The sequence below is a fragment of the Grammomys surdaster genome, unplaced genomic scaffold (assembly GCF_004785775.1).
Source record: "Grammomys surdaster isolate TR1022 unplaced genomic scaffold, NIH_TR_1.0 126187, whole genome shotgun sequence".
NCBI classification, from domain to species: domain Eukaryota; kingdom Metazoa; phylum Chordata; class Mammalia; order Rodentia; family Muridae; genus Grammomys; species Grammomys surdaster.
Window position 1 is genome coordinate 5,917,582 of NW_021620993.1, and position 18,544 is coordinate 5,936,125.

The window sequence follows — 18,544 nt, forward strand, 5'->3', positions numbered from 1 at the left end:
ATCAATAAAACATCTATGTAGTCTTCAGCCCCATCCAAGAAGGAATAACTATTATCTGAGTAAGCAGGAAGTGTAGGCAAGCAACTTCCAAATGACAACAAGGACAGTTGGCTGTCTGGACAGGCCCCCAAATTCCTCTGAGTCGTAGGAGCATCATTTGTAGCCTTCTGGCCCAGAATATCTGATAGACCTTTTTGTGAAACAGGAAATATAAAGGACAGCTTACCTTGTCTTGGCAAACCTCAGCAGTCGACTTCCCTGCATCCCATTTGTCCAGTTTAGACAGCATTCTGTCAGCATGAAGCAAGGGCAGTTTCTTGCCCAGTGGCCAGCTTGTCACTTCTTAAGCAAACTACATAAGGAGTTTCTCCAATGCTCATCTCCTTTGAAGCCCAGTAGGGGTGCTGCCAGGAGGAGACCTGTCTCATTGTCCAAAAAGGATTAAATTAATAAAGCATCTTTAAATGCTGTATTCTGTGAGTCTCTGAGGTATTTGAAGACCATCTATCTATATCTGAACTGTTTTTTTTCTAGCTATTTACTATCTGATTAACCTTGAGAACATCTACCTCAAATAAAGCTTAATTTTGTAAAGAACTAAAGTAGTACCTTCAAGACAATATGTTTGACTGACTATTAACTTGTATTTCTAATTATTTTAAATAGTTTCTTATAGCAGCTTTTAAGGACTGGAACTTAACATTGCATTTTTTTTTTTTTTTTTTTTTTGGTTTTTCGAGACAGGGTTTCTCTGTGTAGCCCTGGCTGTCCTGGAACTCACTCTGTAGACCAGGCTGGCCTCGAACTCAGAGATCCACCTGCCTCTGCCTCCCAAGTGCTGGGATTAAAGGCGTGCGCCACCACCGCCCGGCTTTAACATTGCATTTTTAAATGAATTGCATTAAGTATCTTAGCTTGTTGTAGCAAAATATAACCTAAATCTGTATCAATATACAAAGATCTATACCAATGTAAACAAATGTAACCTTAATATGTATCAATATACAAAAATCAATACCAGTGTAAGATTTTTGTCTTATTAACGTTCTTTGACTTAAAAATAGATTCAATAATCCATCCATTATTCCTATATTCCCCTATTTCTTTTCATTCCTTCTCCCTTTTCCCCCTAACACTTGTCTATTGGAGAGAAAGGATAGAGGAAAGAAAAAGAGAGAGAAAAAGAAATCCCTGAATCCAGTGTCTCTATTTTGTTTCTTTCCTGACCAGAACCATTAACATATTGTAACCAACCCCCTTAAACAAGGAGACAGACATCCATCATCTATTGAACGGCCAAAGGCCATCCATCCCAGCTCTCGAGATTGGGGCCATTGGTCTCTTAAAACAGTTTCCCGATGATTTGGGGTTTCACTTTCCTTTTGAGCCTTCCCTCTCCTCCCCAAAATTGGGATAATGGTCAGTCTGAGAAAGCTAGCTGTTGCCCAGCCTCTGTATGTTGAGAAGTTCAGGGCTTACCTGCAGTTCTGACTGGAGCGCTCTGTGAGGCTGGATAGATGGAGTCAACTGCTTTCTTTGAAGCTGTCCTGGAAGCAAGGAGTTGAGGCATCCTGGGTCATCCATGCTGCTTGTCTTGTCTTCTTGGTGTCTGATTCTTTGGTCTGCAAACATAGAAACACTCACAAATAATACATGTTTCAGCAATAACATATGTATAGAACGTGCAGTATACACAGATCAGTCAAAGATGATTCTTTGTTCTTTGAGCAGGTGAAAGACATCTTTCTTTATAAGTTAGTTTGGACTATATGACCAAACTGTAATATTAATTTTCATCTACATCATATGAAAGAATGGCATGTAAATATAGTTGTAAGGACTCTAGCCAGCAAGATTTATTACCTGTGTCTCAGAGGTCGTCCACTGCAGAGGGGTCAGCGCATACGTTATCTGCTTTGTTGGTCTTGTTGATCTCTTTCTGTCTGCAACCAAGATGTTCAGGGGTCCTCCCCCCAACCCCCTGCAACTCTGATTTCCAACAATTTGGATGGAAGACATAGCTTTTCTTTTCCTATTGGAATAATTGCAAATTCTCCCCAGTACAACACATTTCCTTTTTTTCCATTCTGGACTTAGGACTGCTATAAGCTGATCTAATTCAGCAGTCCTTTCTAAAACCCAGTGCTTGATCCCTGGGAGATCTTGTTTATCCTCCTCTGTTCTGTGGGCACCTCCATGACATTTTTGTTAGATTGCTCACAGTTTGCTTGATCTGTAGGACTGTAAGTTATATCTGTAACAGATTTCATGTCATAATGTCTAATGAAATTGTTATGTTCCAATGGATGCATACACATGCTGAAGCACCGTCAGCTTTCATTTGTAAAGGCGGGTCCTTCGAAGCATGATCAGATCTCTGTACAACTGCCTGTTCTGTAGCACTGAGTGGTACATCCCCAGCATGCTTCATGGAACATGCAACAGACTTGTTCATTTTACTAGAGACAAATAGCGGAGCATTGTTAGTCCCTATTTGTATTTCCACAGCTGTCATACCTGCTAATGAATGTGCAATCTCATAATCATGTGTTTCAGAATTCAAGGCAGAAGTCTATTGGAATTCTGAATGTGCATCTACAGTGTGATGTGTCAGCACATACACATAGCTTACTTCTCCAAATTCTGTACAGTTTATTGTATACCATTGTTCCAAGGTAGCATCAATAAGTAGAATCTGGATTCTTAACTCAGTATATTAGGTTGTCATGGGCTGCCGTTTTAATTCTTTAAGCCTTTGCAGATTTCTCTCATCTGGAACCGCCTCTTTTGATGTTATTGTAAATTGTAGATTGGAGTCCTCTGAAGGTTCCCTATTTTTTTTTTTTTTTTGGAGAAGGAACAATCACTTTTTTTTTTTTTATTGGATGTTTTATTTACATTTCCTATGTTGTCCCCTTACCCCATCCCCCACCCACCCAGGAACCCCCAATCCCCTCACCCCTCCTCCTTCTTCTCTGTGGATATAACCTCTACCTACCCCCCCCCCCACCTCCCCACCCTCAAAATTCCCACCCCCTGGGGCGTCCAGCCTTCATGAGTTCAAGGTTCTCTTCTTCCTCCTATGCCCAGCAGGGCCCTCCACTCTTACATATTCAGCTAAAGCCCTGGATCCCCCCCTAAGTGCTCCCAGGCTGGTGGTTTAGACCCTGGGAGCTGTGGTTGGTTGGTATTGTTGCTCTCCTCATGGTGCCGCAAATCTTTTCAGCTCCTTCAGTCTTCACTCTAACTCCTCCATTGAGAACCCCATGATCAGTTCAATGGCTAGTTGTGAGCATCTGCCTCTGAGTATGTCAGACTCTTGAAGACCTCTGAGGAGATATCCATATCAGGCTCTTATCAGCATGCACTTCCTGACTTCCACATCAGCATCTACCTTTGGTGACTGCACATGGGTAGATACTCAGGTGGAGTGGTCTTCAGACGGCCCCTCCTTCAGTTTCTGTCCCTCACTTTGTCTCCATATTTGCTCCCTTGAGTATTTTGTTGCTCCTTCTAAGAAGGACCGAATCACCCCCACTTGGTTTTCCTTCTTCATGAGCTTCATGTGGCCTGTGAGTTGTATCTTGGGCATTTCAAGGTTCTGGGCTAATATCCAATAATCAGTGAGTGAATATCATGTGTGTTCTTTTGTGATTGGCTTACCTCACTCAGGATGATAATTTCTAGTTCCATCCATTTACCTAGGAAACTCTCGAATTCATTGTTTTTAATAGCTGAGTAATACTCCATTGTGTAAATATACCACATTTTTTGAATCCATTCCTCAGTTGAAGGACATCTGGGTTCTTTCCAGCTCCTGGCTATTATAAATAAGGCTGCTATGAACATAGTTGAGCATATGTCCTTGTTATATGTTCGAGCATCTTCTGGGTATATGCCTAGGAGTGGTATAGCTGGATCCTCAGGTAATGCTATGTCCAATTTTCTGAGGAACCGCCACACTGATTTCCAAAGTGGTTGCACCATCTTGCAGTCCCACCAACAATGGAGGAGTGTTCCTCTTTCTCCACACCCTCGCCAGCATCTACTATCACCTGAGTTTTTAATCTTAGCCATTCTGACTGGTGTGAGATGAAATCTCAGGGTTGTTTTGATTTGCATTTCCCTGACGACTAAAAATGCTGAACATTTCTTTAGGTGCTTCTCGGCCATTCGAGTTTCTTCCGTTGAAAATTCTTTGTTAAGCTCTATACCCCATTTTTTAATAGGGTGATTTGGTTGTCTGGAGTCTAATTTCTTGAGTTCTTTATATATATTGGATATTAGCCCTCTATCAGATGAAGGATTGGGTTCCCTATTTTGATTTAAAGAATCCTCCAACCTCTGTTCTGTGATCTCCAGTTGGCCTCTTCTTTCTCCAAATCTGCTTTAATTTTCTCTCCCCTTTTTTTTTCTTAATCTCTGGTATCTTAGCCTTTTCCTTAGTCTGATTTATAAATTTAAAAAAAATGTTTTTGTAATTTCAAATTTCACTTCTCTCATTTCCTTCATCTCTAATATTTTAGCATTTTCCTTAGTCTGATTTATAAATTTTTCAGAATTTTTACATAAGGCTTTCTTTCTCTCAGAAGATATAGAAAGTCAATAATATTATTAAAATGAAAATGAGGATTAGTGGGGGCTGGAGAGATGGCTCAGTTGTTAAGAGCACTGACTGCTCTTCCAGAGGTCCTGAGTTCAAATCCCAGCAACCACATGGTGGCTTACAACCATCCGTAATGAGATTGGATGCCCTCTTCTGGTGTGTCTGAAGACAGCGACAGTGTACTCATAAATAAAATAAATAAATAAATATTTAAAAAAAAAAGAAAATGAGGATTAGTAATACAATAATAGTCATCAGTAACATTTCAATTTCAGTTACATGTATTTCTTTTATTTTCTTCTTTGAACCATTTAAAAGAACATCAGGTAACTTAGGACCCTCCGTGTCATTGTGCCTCTCATCTTTATATTTATCCATTTTAAATTATATGTATATGTGAATTTAAATCCAGTGTCCTTCCCTTTTCAGTCTTAAAACATAATTTTCTACATTCTCCCAAGTTCCGGTGTGCTCAGATTCCTCTTGTGTGATCTTTGTCTCCCTGTGTTGTTCAGCGGGACGCTGAGTGGTTCTTCGCTGTCTGGTTCATAGGGAACAGAAAAGCCACAGATTCCGTCTTGGTGCTGCCACTCTCCTGGGCTCCTGTGTGTGCAGCATATACTCAAATGCCTGCTGTGACTGTCCCCCATTCTGGGAGGGTGGTCCCAGTCCAGCCCTAAGCCCTTGGGGTTTATCCAAAGACTTTGTTTTGGATCTTTGCATTCCTGCTCCCTGCTCACTGGATGAGTGAGCCCCTATAATTCCTGGGGTGGTGAAATTCCTGTCCCAGGCTAGCTGTTGGTCCAAGAGAGACTGCAGGCTCAAGGGCCTCCATTCAGTGCTCTGCAGCACAACAGGGTCACTATTCTCCTCGGTTTACCTGGACTCCATCTAATAACTAAATATAAAATCAAAAGCCTTGGATTCCACACCTACCATGGTCAGCACCATTTGTTAAATGCATGCTTTCCTCCCAGCCCCGAGCTCCTGGAATAACAACTCTGAGACTCAAAATGTATTTACAAACACCTTGGCCATAGCTTTGGCTTGTTCTCTGACTAGTTCATAATTTAATTTCCCATTTATTCTAATATAAGTTCTATCACATGGCTGGTTACCTCTGCTCAGCTTCTCCCATGGTCTCTGTCTTCCTCCATTTTCCTGGGCAAATTGCCCTGTGCCTGCCTCTCTCTGAGAATCCTTCCTGCCTACCAGATGTCCCACCTTCTATTTTACACATTTCCTATAGGCCATAGGTTTTTTTAATTGACAAGAGAGGCTTCCATACAATACACAAGATATTCTCTCTATAGTTTTCAAATATTTTTACCTTAAAAGAGACGAGTTTGTCTTCTTAAAAAGACAATCAGAGGTTTCTGTGTTAACCACTGCTGTTTAGAAGCATGCATTAGAGATCTCAGGGTTCTCAAACATGGTGCCTGTAATCTCACAAAACAAGAGTCTGTGCCAGTCAGGCAGAGTGTGGCTTCCTCACGGTGGGGTGCTGGTGTGAGGCTGCCGCTTGTATCCTGACCTGGTCTCTATTATGAGATACTAGATGATTTTATTAAATGCTTTTCTAAATCATGTCTTAGGAAAGTTTGTGTGGAAGGCATTTACTTGCTGGAGACAGGGCAGGGAAAGTGTCCTTTAGCCAAAAAACATTAAAGCATGAGTTTTCAGCCAGGTGCACTGTGTACTTAGGTCACAGCTTTTTCAGATGCGGAGAAAGAAAGATCACATGAACACAGACTGGCTTAAGACCAGCCTAGGCAATGTAGACTTTGTTTTGGCAAAACAATATAAACAAAAAAACCAACAAATGAAAAAGATTTAAAAAATTAAAAACACTGATTTCCATAAACTTATTTTGGCTATGCAGTTAACATTACTAGTATTTGTAAATAGCTCTTTTTGGTTGTTGTTGGTGGTGGTGGTGGTTTTTTATTGTTTATTGGAAAACAGTCTCACTTGTGTAGCCTAGGCTGGCATGGCTTCTCCTTCCTCCTGCCTCAGCCTCCTGAGTGCTGGGATCACAGAACAGCAAATATCCTGTTTGCAGGAATCTAAGGAAGAGCCTTAGATCAGGTCAGGTCTGGGGTCTGGGGTTTGTGCTAACTGTAGTTCTGTGGAGCTCGGGCCCACTTAACTCCTCTGGAAGGTCTCTCTACTCAGTTGCTGTAGCGCTGCTCTTGGGAAGTCAGTAGCACTGCTGATGGACTCAGGCTAATGCTGCCCTCCAGCTTTTGTAAGCTACTTCAGGAAAATCTCACTTCTTTCTCTTATTTATGTATAACTCTGTGAGGAGAATCGTGGCCTGAGCCTGCTGTGTAAGACAGCTGTGGGGACCTGTAAGATACCAGCACCTTCTGGTTCCCTGGGGCACAGCAGGTAGCAATGACAGTCGACTCTGGAGCCACTTTTGTGGATACTTCCTGACACAGAAAGCCTTTGCCATATTTGAGCTGGTGTCAGGCTCCTCGGTGAACAGGGGAAGGCTTATTTATTTAGCAAAATGAGCTTACAACATATGATGGGTTTTACTGTTTGGCATTCAATTTTATTACAGCTTCAGTCATTTCATTTTAACATTGAGCTTTTTAACATTAGTTGGCATTCATTCTGCTGAGGGAAGGGTCTCCCTTGTTGCTATCTTGAATTTCCGTCACTACCCTTGGTGTTTGCTCAGATTCGGTTGTCACTTTAGAAAGCCAGTGCACACAGGGAAATTTAGTATTTTCTATTAAGCGACACAAGAAGAGAAAACCCTCAGTACTAGTTGTGGCAATTCTTCATTGCCACAGAGGTCCCGAGGGAAGGGGGCAGAGTTGAGTAGGAGTCTGAGAGCCCATGACATGACATGACAAAACAGTCAAGTCGGGGGCAACCCAGGGGACAGACTTAGGCATGTGTTGGCTTCAGGTTTTCTATACCAAGACAGCTTTGGTTACCAGAACAAGGGGCAGGCCTCCGTGAGTTGGGCTATAGCCACAGTGCTTTCCTTTTGGAAGAGATGTAGTGGAGATTAAGGTGGTCTTTAACTATTGCCCAATCAGTATGTCCTCAGAAGCCCCTAGCCCCACAATGAGATGTGCCAACCCAGAAGCCATGCATGACAATTAGCTCATTTCTCCTGTGTCCATTCTGTCCATCTTGTCATCTTGAAAACAGTGATTGAAATCAAAGAAAAATAGAATACATAGAAGCTCTGGCAATTACAAAGCAGCAACAGATTTTCCACTTAATTAATTCTTAGCTTAATGTTAAATTATTAGACAATGATTTATAAAAGCAAATTCCAGGAAACAGTCCTTCCTTTCTCTTTGTTTTGGGCTTTGTTTGTTTGTTTTTTAAAGGAAGTATCAGCTATAAAATTCAGCAGCATTTCTGGGTGCATTCCTGCTGGGTTATATAAAGGAGTTATTTTGAGTATTTTTTTTTTTTTTTTTTTTTTTTTAAAAGATTTATTTATTTTATTTATGAGTACACTGTAGCTGTCTTCAGACACACCAGAAGAGGGCATTAAATCTCATTATGGGTGGTTGTGAGCCACCATGTGGTTGCTGGGATTTGAACTCAGGACCTCTAGAAGAGCAGTCAGTGCTCTTAACCGCTGAGCCATCTCTCCAGCCCTATTTTGAGTATTTTTAAAGTCTCTTTTGTTACAGTTGCTTTATGGGCTGAGTGACCCTATGGTCTAAGTGACCCTGACCTTGTGGCTTTTATTCTCATAGCTACCGAGACAGCCCAGCAGCTGAAGAGAAGTGCTGGGGTCCCATTCCACGCCAAGGGCCGGGGGCTGCTCCGAAAGATGGACACTACAAGTAAGGCTCGCTTGCTCTCAGACGGTGCTGTTGTTACTTGCCAGGAGGGTTTGGCTTGAAAGATTAGAGTTTTCCTCACCAGAAAATGTTAGTCCTGAGAGGTGAGGCCCACTGGCTCTGTAGTGAGTAGCTGTGAGGACAAGCAAGGCCGCATGCATCTTTGCCTGGGGAAAGGAAGGAGGCTGTATGTGGTGAGCCAGTATTAGACCAGCTGACTGTGAAAGGAGACATTTGCTGTAGCCCCTCTGTCATCTGTAGCTACCCTCTTGGGTGTAACAGATGTGACAGATGGCATGTGCTCTTCATGGATGTGCCTGTGTTTATGTGCACTTAGCACTGTGTCAAGTACAAGAGAGGACTCCTCTAGAACTATGTTCAGGGCCCAGTGGGCAAGACAGCTGTAGAGTGAAGAGAAAGCCTTGCTGGGTCCTCCCACTTCTCATCTGGCATCTTGGAATACCAAGTTCCCATAACCCCCAAACTGGAACAGAACTAGTGGAAAGTCTTGGTGTGGCTGACCATTCTACCATTTTTACTGCAGGGCCTGGGTCTTCCTTTGCTATGGCCTGCTTCTGTAGTGTAGGCTCCACCTTGCTTCCCTTGCCACTGAGGACATTGGGTAGCCCTCCTGAGGGACAGAAAGAAAAGTGGGATATCACTGTTCTGAGAGACTTGATACTGTAAGGTCACGTAGCTCAAGATATTTGCCTTTGTTCTTAGGAAAAACGTCAGTTTGGGGTGAGTCCACTTTCTGGGGAGTTTGATAGTTCTTGTCCTGCAAGATCTGGAGGTCTCAGTTGTCTTAAAGAGCTGTTTATCTATTGCTCTATTGCTCTAGCCTTCTCAGAAAGGATATGAGTCAAGCACTTTCAGAGCATCAAGTCTGGGTCTTCCCAACAGACCTTCAGGGATGTCAATAGGCTTGTAGGTTCTGAACTTGTGTCCCTTTACCTTAGTGATACTGAGGAAGAGTCTGAGTGGGTTTTTGTTTTTTCAATTCTTTTATTGTATGTGTATGGCTGTTTTGTCTGCATATGTCTTGTGTATGAGTGTGCAGTACTCCTGGATGACAGAAGAGGGCATCAGATCCCCTGAGACTGGAGCTAACCGTGGGTGTTGGAAATCGAAAGTGGGTCTTCTGGAAGAGCAGTCAATACTCTTAACCACTGAGTCATTGTCTCAGCCCTTTGAGTTATTTTAGCACAGGATGAAATGTGCAAAGTCCATAATGTGTAGGAGACTTTCTGTGGGGTTTCCCAGAAGCAGCCTGGCTCAGCAATCGTGATCAAAAAGGCTGCTGGGCACCCCACCCCCAAAGACATCAGCACTGACATTAGTGTCTTTTCCGTAGCCCCTCTCAAAGGCATCCCGAAGCAAGCCCCCTTCAGAAGTCCCACCACACCCAGCGTCTTCAGCCCTTCTGGGAACCGGACTCCAATACCACCTTCGAGGACACCACTGCAGAAAGAAAGGGGTGTGAAGGTGGGGCATTCTTTCTCATGACCCTGCCAAGGCCAAGCATTGATCCTTTACTCTAGAATTAAGTGTGGCATGTATTTATTTTGGCAGCTGCTGGATATTTCTGAGCTGAATACGGTTGGTGCTGGCCGAGAAGCAAAGAGAAGGAGGAAGACTTTAGGTATGTGGAGCACTGAAGGTTTGGAGGGAGGTCGGAGGTAGTGTAGCTTAGTGTGCTGTAGTCACTTCTGCCAGTATAGTGTCTGGGTCCTTTGGGGTTTCTTCATGGTTTCTCTTTCTGGTCTAGTCTGTCCGTGTGTCTTATCTTACCATAATGGTAATGAGACTTTTCCCAGGGGTCTTTTTTTTTTTTTTTTTGAGTGGGGGTGTGTGGCTTTTTGAGGCAAGGTCCGTACACTGTAGTCCAGGCTGGCCTCAAGCTTGTAGCTTCCCAACTGCTAGGATTACAGGTTATAATACCTGATCCAAGGAATCATTTCTTTGTCCTGAGACCTAAGTGCACAGTGCCATTTTGCATTTGGCCTTCACAGAGAACACTGGTGATTTCTGAACTGGAGCTGGGTCAGAGAGCCACTAACGAGCTCTTTTCCTTTATTGGCAGACACAGAAGTGGTAGAAAAGCCTGCCAAGGAAGAGACAGTTGTTGAAAATGCCACCCCTGACTATGCTGCTGGCCTGGTGTCCACACAGGTAGGGCTTCCATGCAGTGCAGCTGTGGGCGTGCTAACCACTTCTAGCTGCTGACACAGCCAAAATAATGTGCTCCCTCTTGTCCTGACTGATAGTCACTAAGATATATTCTATAAAAGTATGTGTATACATGTGTGCAGATGTGTATGCATGTATGAACATGTATGTATGTTAGTGGCAGAGGGAACCAGAGCCTGACTTGGGCATCAGTCTCATGTTTGGAACAAATTCCTGCCTCACACTAGGATTACTGCCTGTGGTGTCTCCACACCACTGTTCCCTCGTGCTCCTCACTGTCCAGTGGGTATGGTTCCTGTTTGAGGTCCAAGTGCTCTGAAGACCAGGCATTACATGCATGTGGGAAGGGTGTTTCAGCCAGAGTGGCTCTTTCTCGGGGTCTGTCTGTGCATAGGTTGTGCGTGTGGAGGCAGTGTGGCTGTTTCTCGGTATGGTCTCTGAGCCCATTTTCTTTGCAGTACACTTTGCATTGCTGAACTGTTTTCCCTAGATGTCAGTTTGGGAGCATAGGGTGGTGGCCATGGCTTAAGTTTAAAGTCCAGCATCACTAAAATCAAGGGCTTATGGGTTAGAGAAGCCACTATCCCTGCCCTGGGGTTAGTGGGACTTGCTATCTTGCTCTGTTGATGAGCAGTGGCTGATTGAGGCTGTTCAGGCTACTGCCAGGGAGGTATACTGAAACCGCTACGTCTGCCTGGAGGAACCACGGTCTCTGTCTTCCAGAAACTTGGGTCTCTGAACAGTGAGCCAACACTGCCCTCCACAAGTTACCTGCCCTCTACACCCAGTGTGGTACCTGCTTCATCTTACAACCCCAGCTCTGAGACTCCCCCAGGTGAGTACCAGGCAGTAAGCTGAACCAGTTTTCCTGCAGCCCACATAAGGACTTGCCCTGGGGTCACAGGGTCACTTTGACACCTGGACTGAGCCCAGCATACCCACCTAGGAAGTAGTAGCCTTGTTCACAGGTGCTGCTCAGCATTAAGGCACCTGTCCTATTGTCTTTTGATCCCAGGCAGCAGGAGGATCTTCTGGCCAAGAAAGAGGCCAGAAGTCCTGATTTGAATGAACAAGTAGCTGCCAAGACTGCCACTTTGGGCACCCTATTCTTTGGGTAGGGGTCGGAGGAGGGGGAAGCCAAGGATTTTCTCTTCCCAGATGAGGCATTCTGCAGAGGGATGATTCTTTCAGGGGCAGACAAAAGCTTGGGTTAGTCACTTGTTCAGGGGGTTGGTTACATTGGGCTCAGCTTTGTAGGCTGTGTCTGTGGGGTGGGGGGAGGTTTCAGTTTTCCTCAAGATATGTAAGGGTAGCAGCCTTGCTGAGGCACAGAGTGCTAGGCTTGGGGAAGTTGGCTTCCACTGTCCTATAACCAGTACCAGGGTATTTATGGGTAACATGCCATAGGCCAGGAGCGAACCAGAGCCCTAGACAACTTAATCCATGGTCTAGAAATGCCTGAGGACATGGGCTCTGCCTTGCTAGGTAGTAGTGCACAGGGCTGTGAAGGTCTGCAGTGATGGGAACAAGACAGAGTAGGTGGATATGGGGTAGTTGTCAGGACAGGGGAAGTGGAGCTGAGCCTATTGCCTCTCCAGAAAATGGTGTCTGGGGCAGGCAGCCTGGGGACCAGTCTAGGATGAGAAGATTAAGAATGAAGACTCCCTTTCCTGGACAACTCTTAATAAACCTCCTTTGCCTGCAGCTCCACCCTCCCGGGAAGCCGGCCGGCCACCTGAGGAACCCAGTGCCCCAAGTCCCACATTGCCAACACAGTTTAAACAAAGGGCACCTATGTATAACAGTGGCCTGAGCCCAGCTGCACCAACACCTGCAGCACCTGCCTCACCTCTGACACCTACTACTCCCCCAGCTGTCACTCCCACTGCTCAGACACCCCCAGTGGCCATGGTGGCCATGGTGGCCCCACAGACCCAGGCCCCAGCCCCTGTTCAGCAGCAACCTAAGAAGAACCTGTCCCTCACGGTAGGTACTCTGGCAGGGCCCAGGGCCGTTAGATGGATAGCATAGCTTTGCCTGTTTGCAGCCCGGGGGCAGTATATGATGAGCACAGCGAGGCCAGTGGTAGAGGCAGGTGGCCTCGGCAGCCCCAGCACCCACATCATCTCTTCACAGAGAGAACAGATGTTTGCTGCCCAGGAGATGTTCAAGACGGCAAACAAGGTCACAAGGCCAGAAAAGGCCCTCATCCTGGGCTTCATGGCTGGCTCTCGAGGTGCGTCTGTGCTACTAGGCTTGGGAGGTGGCCCCCATGGGTTGGGGGATGGGTTCCTTGGCCCTAGACACCTTCCTAGCAGTCCCTGCTCCCTACAGAGAATCCATGTCCGGAGCAGGGGGATGTGATCCAGATCAAGCTCAGCGAGCACACAGAGGACCTGCCGAAGGCAGACGGCCAGGGCAGTACCACCATGTTAGTGGACACAGTGTTCGAGATGAACTACGCCACAGGCCAGTGGACACGCTTCAAGAAGTACAAGCCTATGACCAATGTGTCCTAAGTGCTGTCTCCGCTGCTGACCCGCATCAGACCAGAGGACAAGTTTTGCTGGTTATGCTAAGTGACCTGAGCAGATACCGAACGAAGGATGTGCTCCGCCCAGCACATGCTATCCACAGGCTCCTGGGCCCCAGCCATTTCTCTGGGAAGTTTAGGCTTATTTTTTATATTTTAATGAGTTAGTTTTTCTGTGTGATTAAGATACCCTTTTTTTGGATTCATTATGTTTTGAATGCAAACCAAAAGTTACTTCATAACTTTTGTGCCTGTTAGACTTTTACATTTTTATTTCTTCTTTAAAAAACAAAAACAACAACAACAAAAAAAACAGTACTAGTTGAGAGGGCTTTCTCTTTCTCTGCTTGTGCATGCCCTCCCTCATGAGGTTGAGGGGACCAAAGGTGACACCTGGTAGTCTAGGGTGTGAGGGGTCTATGGCCAGCCTTGATGCCACTACCTACCAGGGATTTGTATGTCTTTTTGTACAGTTGTAAACATTTCAAACCTGTGTCTGGGTTCCTATTTTCATTGTAAAATGACCTGAGTATTAAAGTTTAGTTTTTCTAAAAAGAAAGCCCTCAGAACTGTGTTTCAGGCTAGCTTGACTCCCTGCTCTGAGACCAAACCCTTCCATATACAGCTGTCAGAGCCTGGGAGAGGAGAGGCAGGGTTGGAGATAAGGCTACCTGAAAACAGAAGGTAGGTAAATTCTTGAGTAGGGCAACTGTGGGCACCCAGGAAGTAGAGGAGTCAAACACAGTTACATATTAAATAAGTGTAAGAAAGAAGCCTTTAAAGTTTTTTAATAAAAAAATACTCATTACAGTTTTCCAAACACAACTTTCCACTTTAAATGCTATTTTTCCCCAACTGGTAATTCTCATCTATATTTCAGTATTACCTCCCCCCTCCCCCAAATTTCAAGTTTTTAAGCCTTCACTATCAGACCTAGTGACAGCACCTGGCATTCCTAAAAGGAAGCTGACTTTATATTGTATGAAGTTTAGACACCAATAGGCACATTTAAACTTAGATTTAATTTCTGATAGGACATTTCACATCTCAACAGGATACGGTGACACCATGACACACATGGACACAGCATTTTCTATTAACAATCATCAGCTACACTCCATGTAGATGACGTTATTTGGCAACTGACAAGTGTTTGCATTAACTTTAATTAAAACATTTTTATACTTAACTCTTGAAAAGTAGGTAGCTCTGGAAGATGGGCACTTTACACATCATGCTACAGATATCACTTGGAAGTCATCAGAAATGCCAACCTGAGTGTGCCTGCCTGAGACCCAAGGAATCCTTACATACTAGTGCCAGGATGTTCCTTATGAACTAGCACCTGGGTCCCCATCACTCTTGCCAGATGCACTGCCCTACAGGTGCCTAGGTTTTAACTGCTGTAGTTCCACATTCTCATAGAGCAGTGCTAGTGTGGACACTGGCTGTGCATCCCTGGGCTCCTGCCACCTTGCAGAAGCGTACACATAGTTAGGTGTGTGCTGACTTGGGAATGGCTCCTGAGTAGTGTAGAATATGGGCAGTTTTCATTTGTTTATGTCACATTAAGGAAAAAGAAACTGGAGCTGATGTTCGTTCAGAAAGTAATATCTCTGTCAGAGTCAGAACATGTACCACATCAGAGTCACAGCCCTAGTCCTATTGGCTGGTACCTCTGTAGGAAAGGCCATCACCCCAGATTTGTAAGTAGGTCTTCGGTTGGTTTTTAGTTAGTGTTATTTACACATTAATACTTTTAGAAAGGGGAAATTGTCTAAAATTCTCACAATATTTCCTTCATAAAGATCATAAAATAATTTGGAACTAAAATTCCCAAGATTTTACTTAAAATTTAAAAAAAATATAGTCAATTTGTTCCCAAAGTATACTGCAAAATCAGCTCTGGTGCCTTTTACCTTTAGCAAAAGCTACTCAGCTGGTAGGAAAGGATGGCTTTGGACAACATGAGGGGCCCACCATGGAGCCTGGGGCCATGTGCATGTGAGAAGACAGACTGGCCTATCACTACATCAGCCTTCCAAACTTGGGCTATAAATAGCCGAAATTTGTGAACCAATCTAGTATTTGTATAGAGCAGTTTGAGCCAGATTAAATGCTAAACTGAAGTGTTTCTGGCCTGCTGGTCAAATAGGTGTCTTCAGAGGTAACTAGAGGCCTGTGCCTATGAAAGCAACAGGTTGTCTGCAAAGCTGCTTCAGCTTTTGGGGGACTACTATAGAAGTGCCAAAGGGATCGTCACCGATCAGTGCTCAGGACATGCTAGACTGGCAGGTGTCATGGCTGATGCTGACCACTAAGAATGCTCAGTCCTGGTTCAAATGGAAACTGCAGTTCTAAAAGGCTAGAGGGCAGGATAGCAGTGGACAGCAAACCTTGGGGACTTCATGGCTAGTTTAAGCTTTTTTGTGGTTTTTCTAAAGCCATCCACTGCTGATGCACTTGGATATATCACCAATGCACCTCCCAATAGAAAGAAAGCATGAGGTCTCCTTTCTCAGTGTCCCAAGCTCTCCGGGGCCAAGATGCAGTCCTGGGAAGGCAGAAGCAGGCCCAAGGACAGTCCAGTAGTTCTTGGGCTGAGGCTTTAAAAGAAATCACTTAAATCTCATAGGGAAACAGGTACCATGAGACTTGACCACTATGAAACCAGGTAGGGCCCTGGTGGAGAGATAAAGGGCAAATAGCTTGAGGCTCCACAAACAAATGCACCAAACAGCATTAACCTAGGCTCCAGGCTGTCTTGTGTTTCCCCTCTTCCCCTCCAGGGCTCCTTGTGGTTACCACCCTCTGGGCTCAATAGTTATATCTGCCTGACAACTCAGATACATTTTAGCTGGTAATAAAGTATGAAAGTCTTAGCAAAAGTATGTTGGGAATAAATGCCAGAAAACTACCAAGTGAAGAAAATGTACAAAGTTTCCCCCAAATGTTGGTCAAAGAACCTGGGTTCAAAAGACATTAGAGAAAAACAGGCAAACAAAAGCAGCTGCCAGGCCACACTGCTGTCACTGGTCATGTCCACAAAAAGGGAAGCCACGAGAGGAATCTTGCAACACCACAACCACTCAAAGTGGAAACAAAGCACTTTGAGGAAAAATTCACATTAATACAAAGAACATAGGCTGTTTCAAAACAAAATATTATCAATCCTGATTGGAAGGAACCCAGGGCTTGAGTCCTAGTCTGCCCCGGGTAGAGGGCAGTATGTGAATAGAAGCCTGAACCATCAGGATACAACTAATGGTGACCTCTAGAAAATTCTTTATGTTTCAGGTAAGATAAAAGCATTTCACATGCCAGTTAATCTTCAATCATAACTTTAATCTAAAATAGAAATGGGAGGGCACCTTGACGTTGGGTCTCAGATTCAAGTGTAGAGGTGATGCTGCGTAGTAAGGCTTGTTCATCCTGGACTGCCAATTGTGCAGCTGACAAGCATCAGTGCAGACGCAGCACAGCTGCTAAGGATGGCTCAGTGGTGGGAGGAGCTGCCTCCCACCCAAGTAGGCCTATACACACAGCGCTATGAACCGGGTCCTTGGGGTGAGGGCAGCACTTGCCTTCCCACTGTTGGCAGGGCTGGCTGCCCCACACCACCCCAGGGTCTGACCAAATGCTATTTGCTGTCTGTGACCCTTCGCCAACACCGCCTTTTCTTCCTCTTCCCCTTTGACTTCAGTGATTCTGGAAAGGGTTTCTCAGTCTTGGTACTACTTGCAGATTCTGCCCTCAAGTCATGCTCACAGCAGTAGGATTGCCCATCCTGGGTGGAACGGAATGCAGTCCCGTCTTGGTGTTCCTTACAGAATGAGTTGGGACAGAGGTGGCAAAATGAGGTAGAAGGTTTGCCACATACATCACAGTGATGCCAAGGACATTCCCACTTCCCTGCAATAAAACACACCATCAGCAAATGGAAGTGACAGAATCAAAGCTTCAATATATTCAGGGTAGAGAATAATTTTCTTGAGGGATACTAGGGATTGAACCCAGGGCCTCAAGCATATGCTGTAGCACAGAGTTAATATCCAGTCTTATTATTCATGAGGAGAGCAACAATACCAACCAACCACAGCTCCCAGGGTCTAAACCACCAGCCTGGGAGCACTTAGGGGGGGATCCAGGGCTTCAGCTGAATATGTAAAAGTGGAGGGCCCTGCTGGGCATAGGTGGAAGAAGAGAACCTTGACCTCATGAAGGCTGGATGCCCCAGGGGGTGGGAATTTTGAGGGTGGGGAGGTGGGAGTGGGGGGGTGTAGATAGAGGTTACATCCACAGAGAAGAAGGAGGAGGGGCGAGGGGATTGGGGGTTCCGAGGGGGTGGTGGGGGATGGGGTAAGGGGACAACATAGGAAATGTAAATAAATCATCCAATAAAAAACAAACAAACAAACAAACAAAAAAAAAAAAAAAAAGAGATCCCCATCTCAGTATGTTTCCCAGTGTGATCAAGACCTTTAACTAGCCACCCACCTGCTTCAGCCTGGAGCTGGTGGGCCAATTGGAATATACCAGCATACTTAACTTAGAATTACTTTTTTACTTGACTAGTCAAATAAATACAAATTAACGCAGAGTCTGCTTTTCATTTCAGTTGCCAGAGAGAAGCTAGTAATTTGTACTCAAAGGCCAGGCAGGTACTAAGTGCTGCAGACTACCGCATACATTCCTGCCAACTGCAGCATCACACCAGACCGCTTAAGAACACTAGCAGATATTTACTGATGGCAGTTACTCTTCCCTATGACTTTTTTTTTTTTTTTTATCGAGACATGGTTTCTTTGTGTACCTCTGAATATCCTGGAACTTACTCTTTAGACCAGGTTGGTCTTAAACTCAGAAATCCACCTGCCTCTGCTTCCCAGGTGGTGGGATTAAAGGTGTGAGCTGACATGCCTGGCTTGTGCTTTGCCTATTATAAAGGAACAGTTTTCTGCTTAGATATGAATCTCTGAAGCTCTTTGTTAATATTAAGGATAGCTGTCAAATCCACTACAGATAAGTAAAGCCATTACTAGGTTTCTTGTCTTCGAGTAAAGTCTTTGTATTTCATCCTGATGCTATGGTCGCTCGAGTATGTAGGGGTAGTAAGAGGCAAAGCCTATTGTCTTCCAGGGAGCCAAATCTGTGGCTCCATCTTAAATAGCAATTCCTGCTAGCTGTGTCATCTCTAGGGACAGTGCCTGTAAGTCCTGGGGAGGGAGTTAGGTAAGGTGCCTAACAACCAATCCCTCTAGTGACAGACTAGTCATGGTGGCTGCTGCAGTGGAACCTGTCTTCTCCATTAGAGTCCTGCCTGGTGTGTACCACTTTAGATCTTGGTACTAATGAAACAACCACTCTACACTAGGCTTTGGAAGCTACTGCCTG

General features: G+C 44.7%; 2 protein-coding genes across 5 annotated transcripts in view; one reads left to right on the forward strand and one right to left on the reverse strand.

Annotated features, from left to right (window-relative positions):
- Positions 1-13,970, forward strand: part of Nelfa (negative elongation factor complex member A) — a 28,297-nt gene extending 14,327 nt beyond the window's left edge. Inside the window, exons 4-11 of one of the 2 annotated variants that reach the window (XM_028758016.1) lie at positions 8,341-8,430; positions 9,782-9,912; positions 10,000-10,069; positions 10,511-10,599; positions 11,341-11,452; positions 12,323-12,603; positions 12,754-12,853; positions 12,952-13,970. In XM_028758016.1, coding sequence (XP_028613849.1) covers positions 8,341-8,430; positions 9,782-9,912; positions 10,000-10,069; positions 10,511-10,599; positions 11,341-11,452; positions 12,323-12,603; positions 12,754-12,853; positions 12,952-13,136 — 1,058 coding nt within the window. In that variant the 3' untranslated portion in view covers positions 13,137-13,970. The remainder of the gene's footprint in view (positions 1-8,340; positions 8,431-9,781; positions 9,913-9,999; positions 10,070-10,510; positions 10,600-11,340; positions 11,453-12,322; positions 12,604-12,753; positions 12,854-12,951) is intronic. The other variant, XM_028758017.1, reaches the window with a different exon arrangement.
- Nsd2 (nuclear receptor binding SET domain protein 2) overlaps positions 13,908-18,544 on the reverse strand; it is a 79,229-nt gene continuing 74,592 nt past the window's right edge. For all 3 annotated transcript variants that reach the window (XM_028758013.1, XM_028758012.1, XM_028758014.1), the window contains one exon: positions 13,908-17,062. In XM_028758013.1, the coding sequence (XP_028613846.1) occupies positions 16,791-17,062 (272 nt within the window). In that variant the 3' untranslated portion in view covers positions 13,908-16,790. The remainder of the gene's footprint in view (positions 17,063-18,544) is intronic.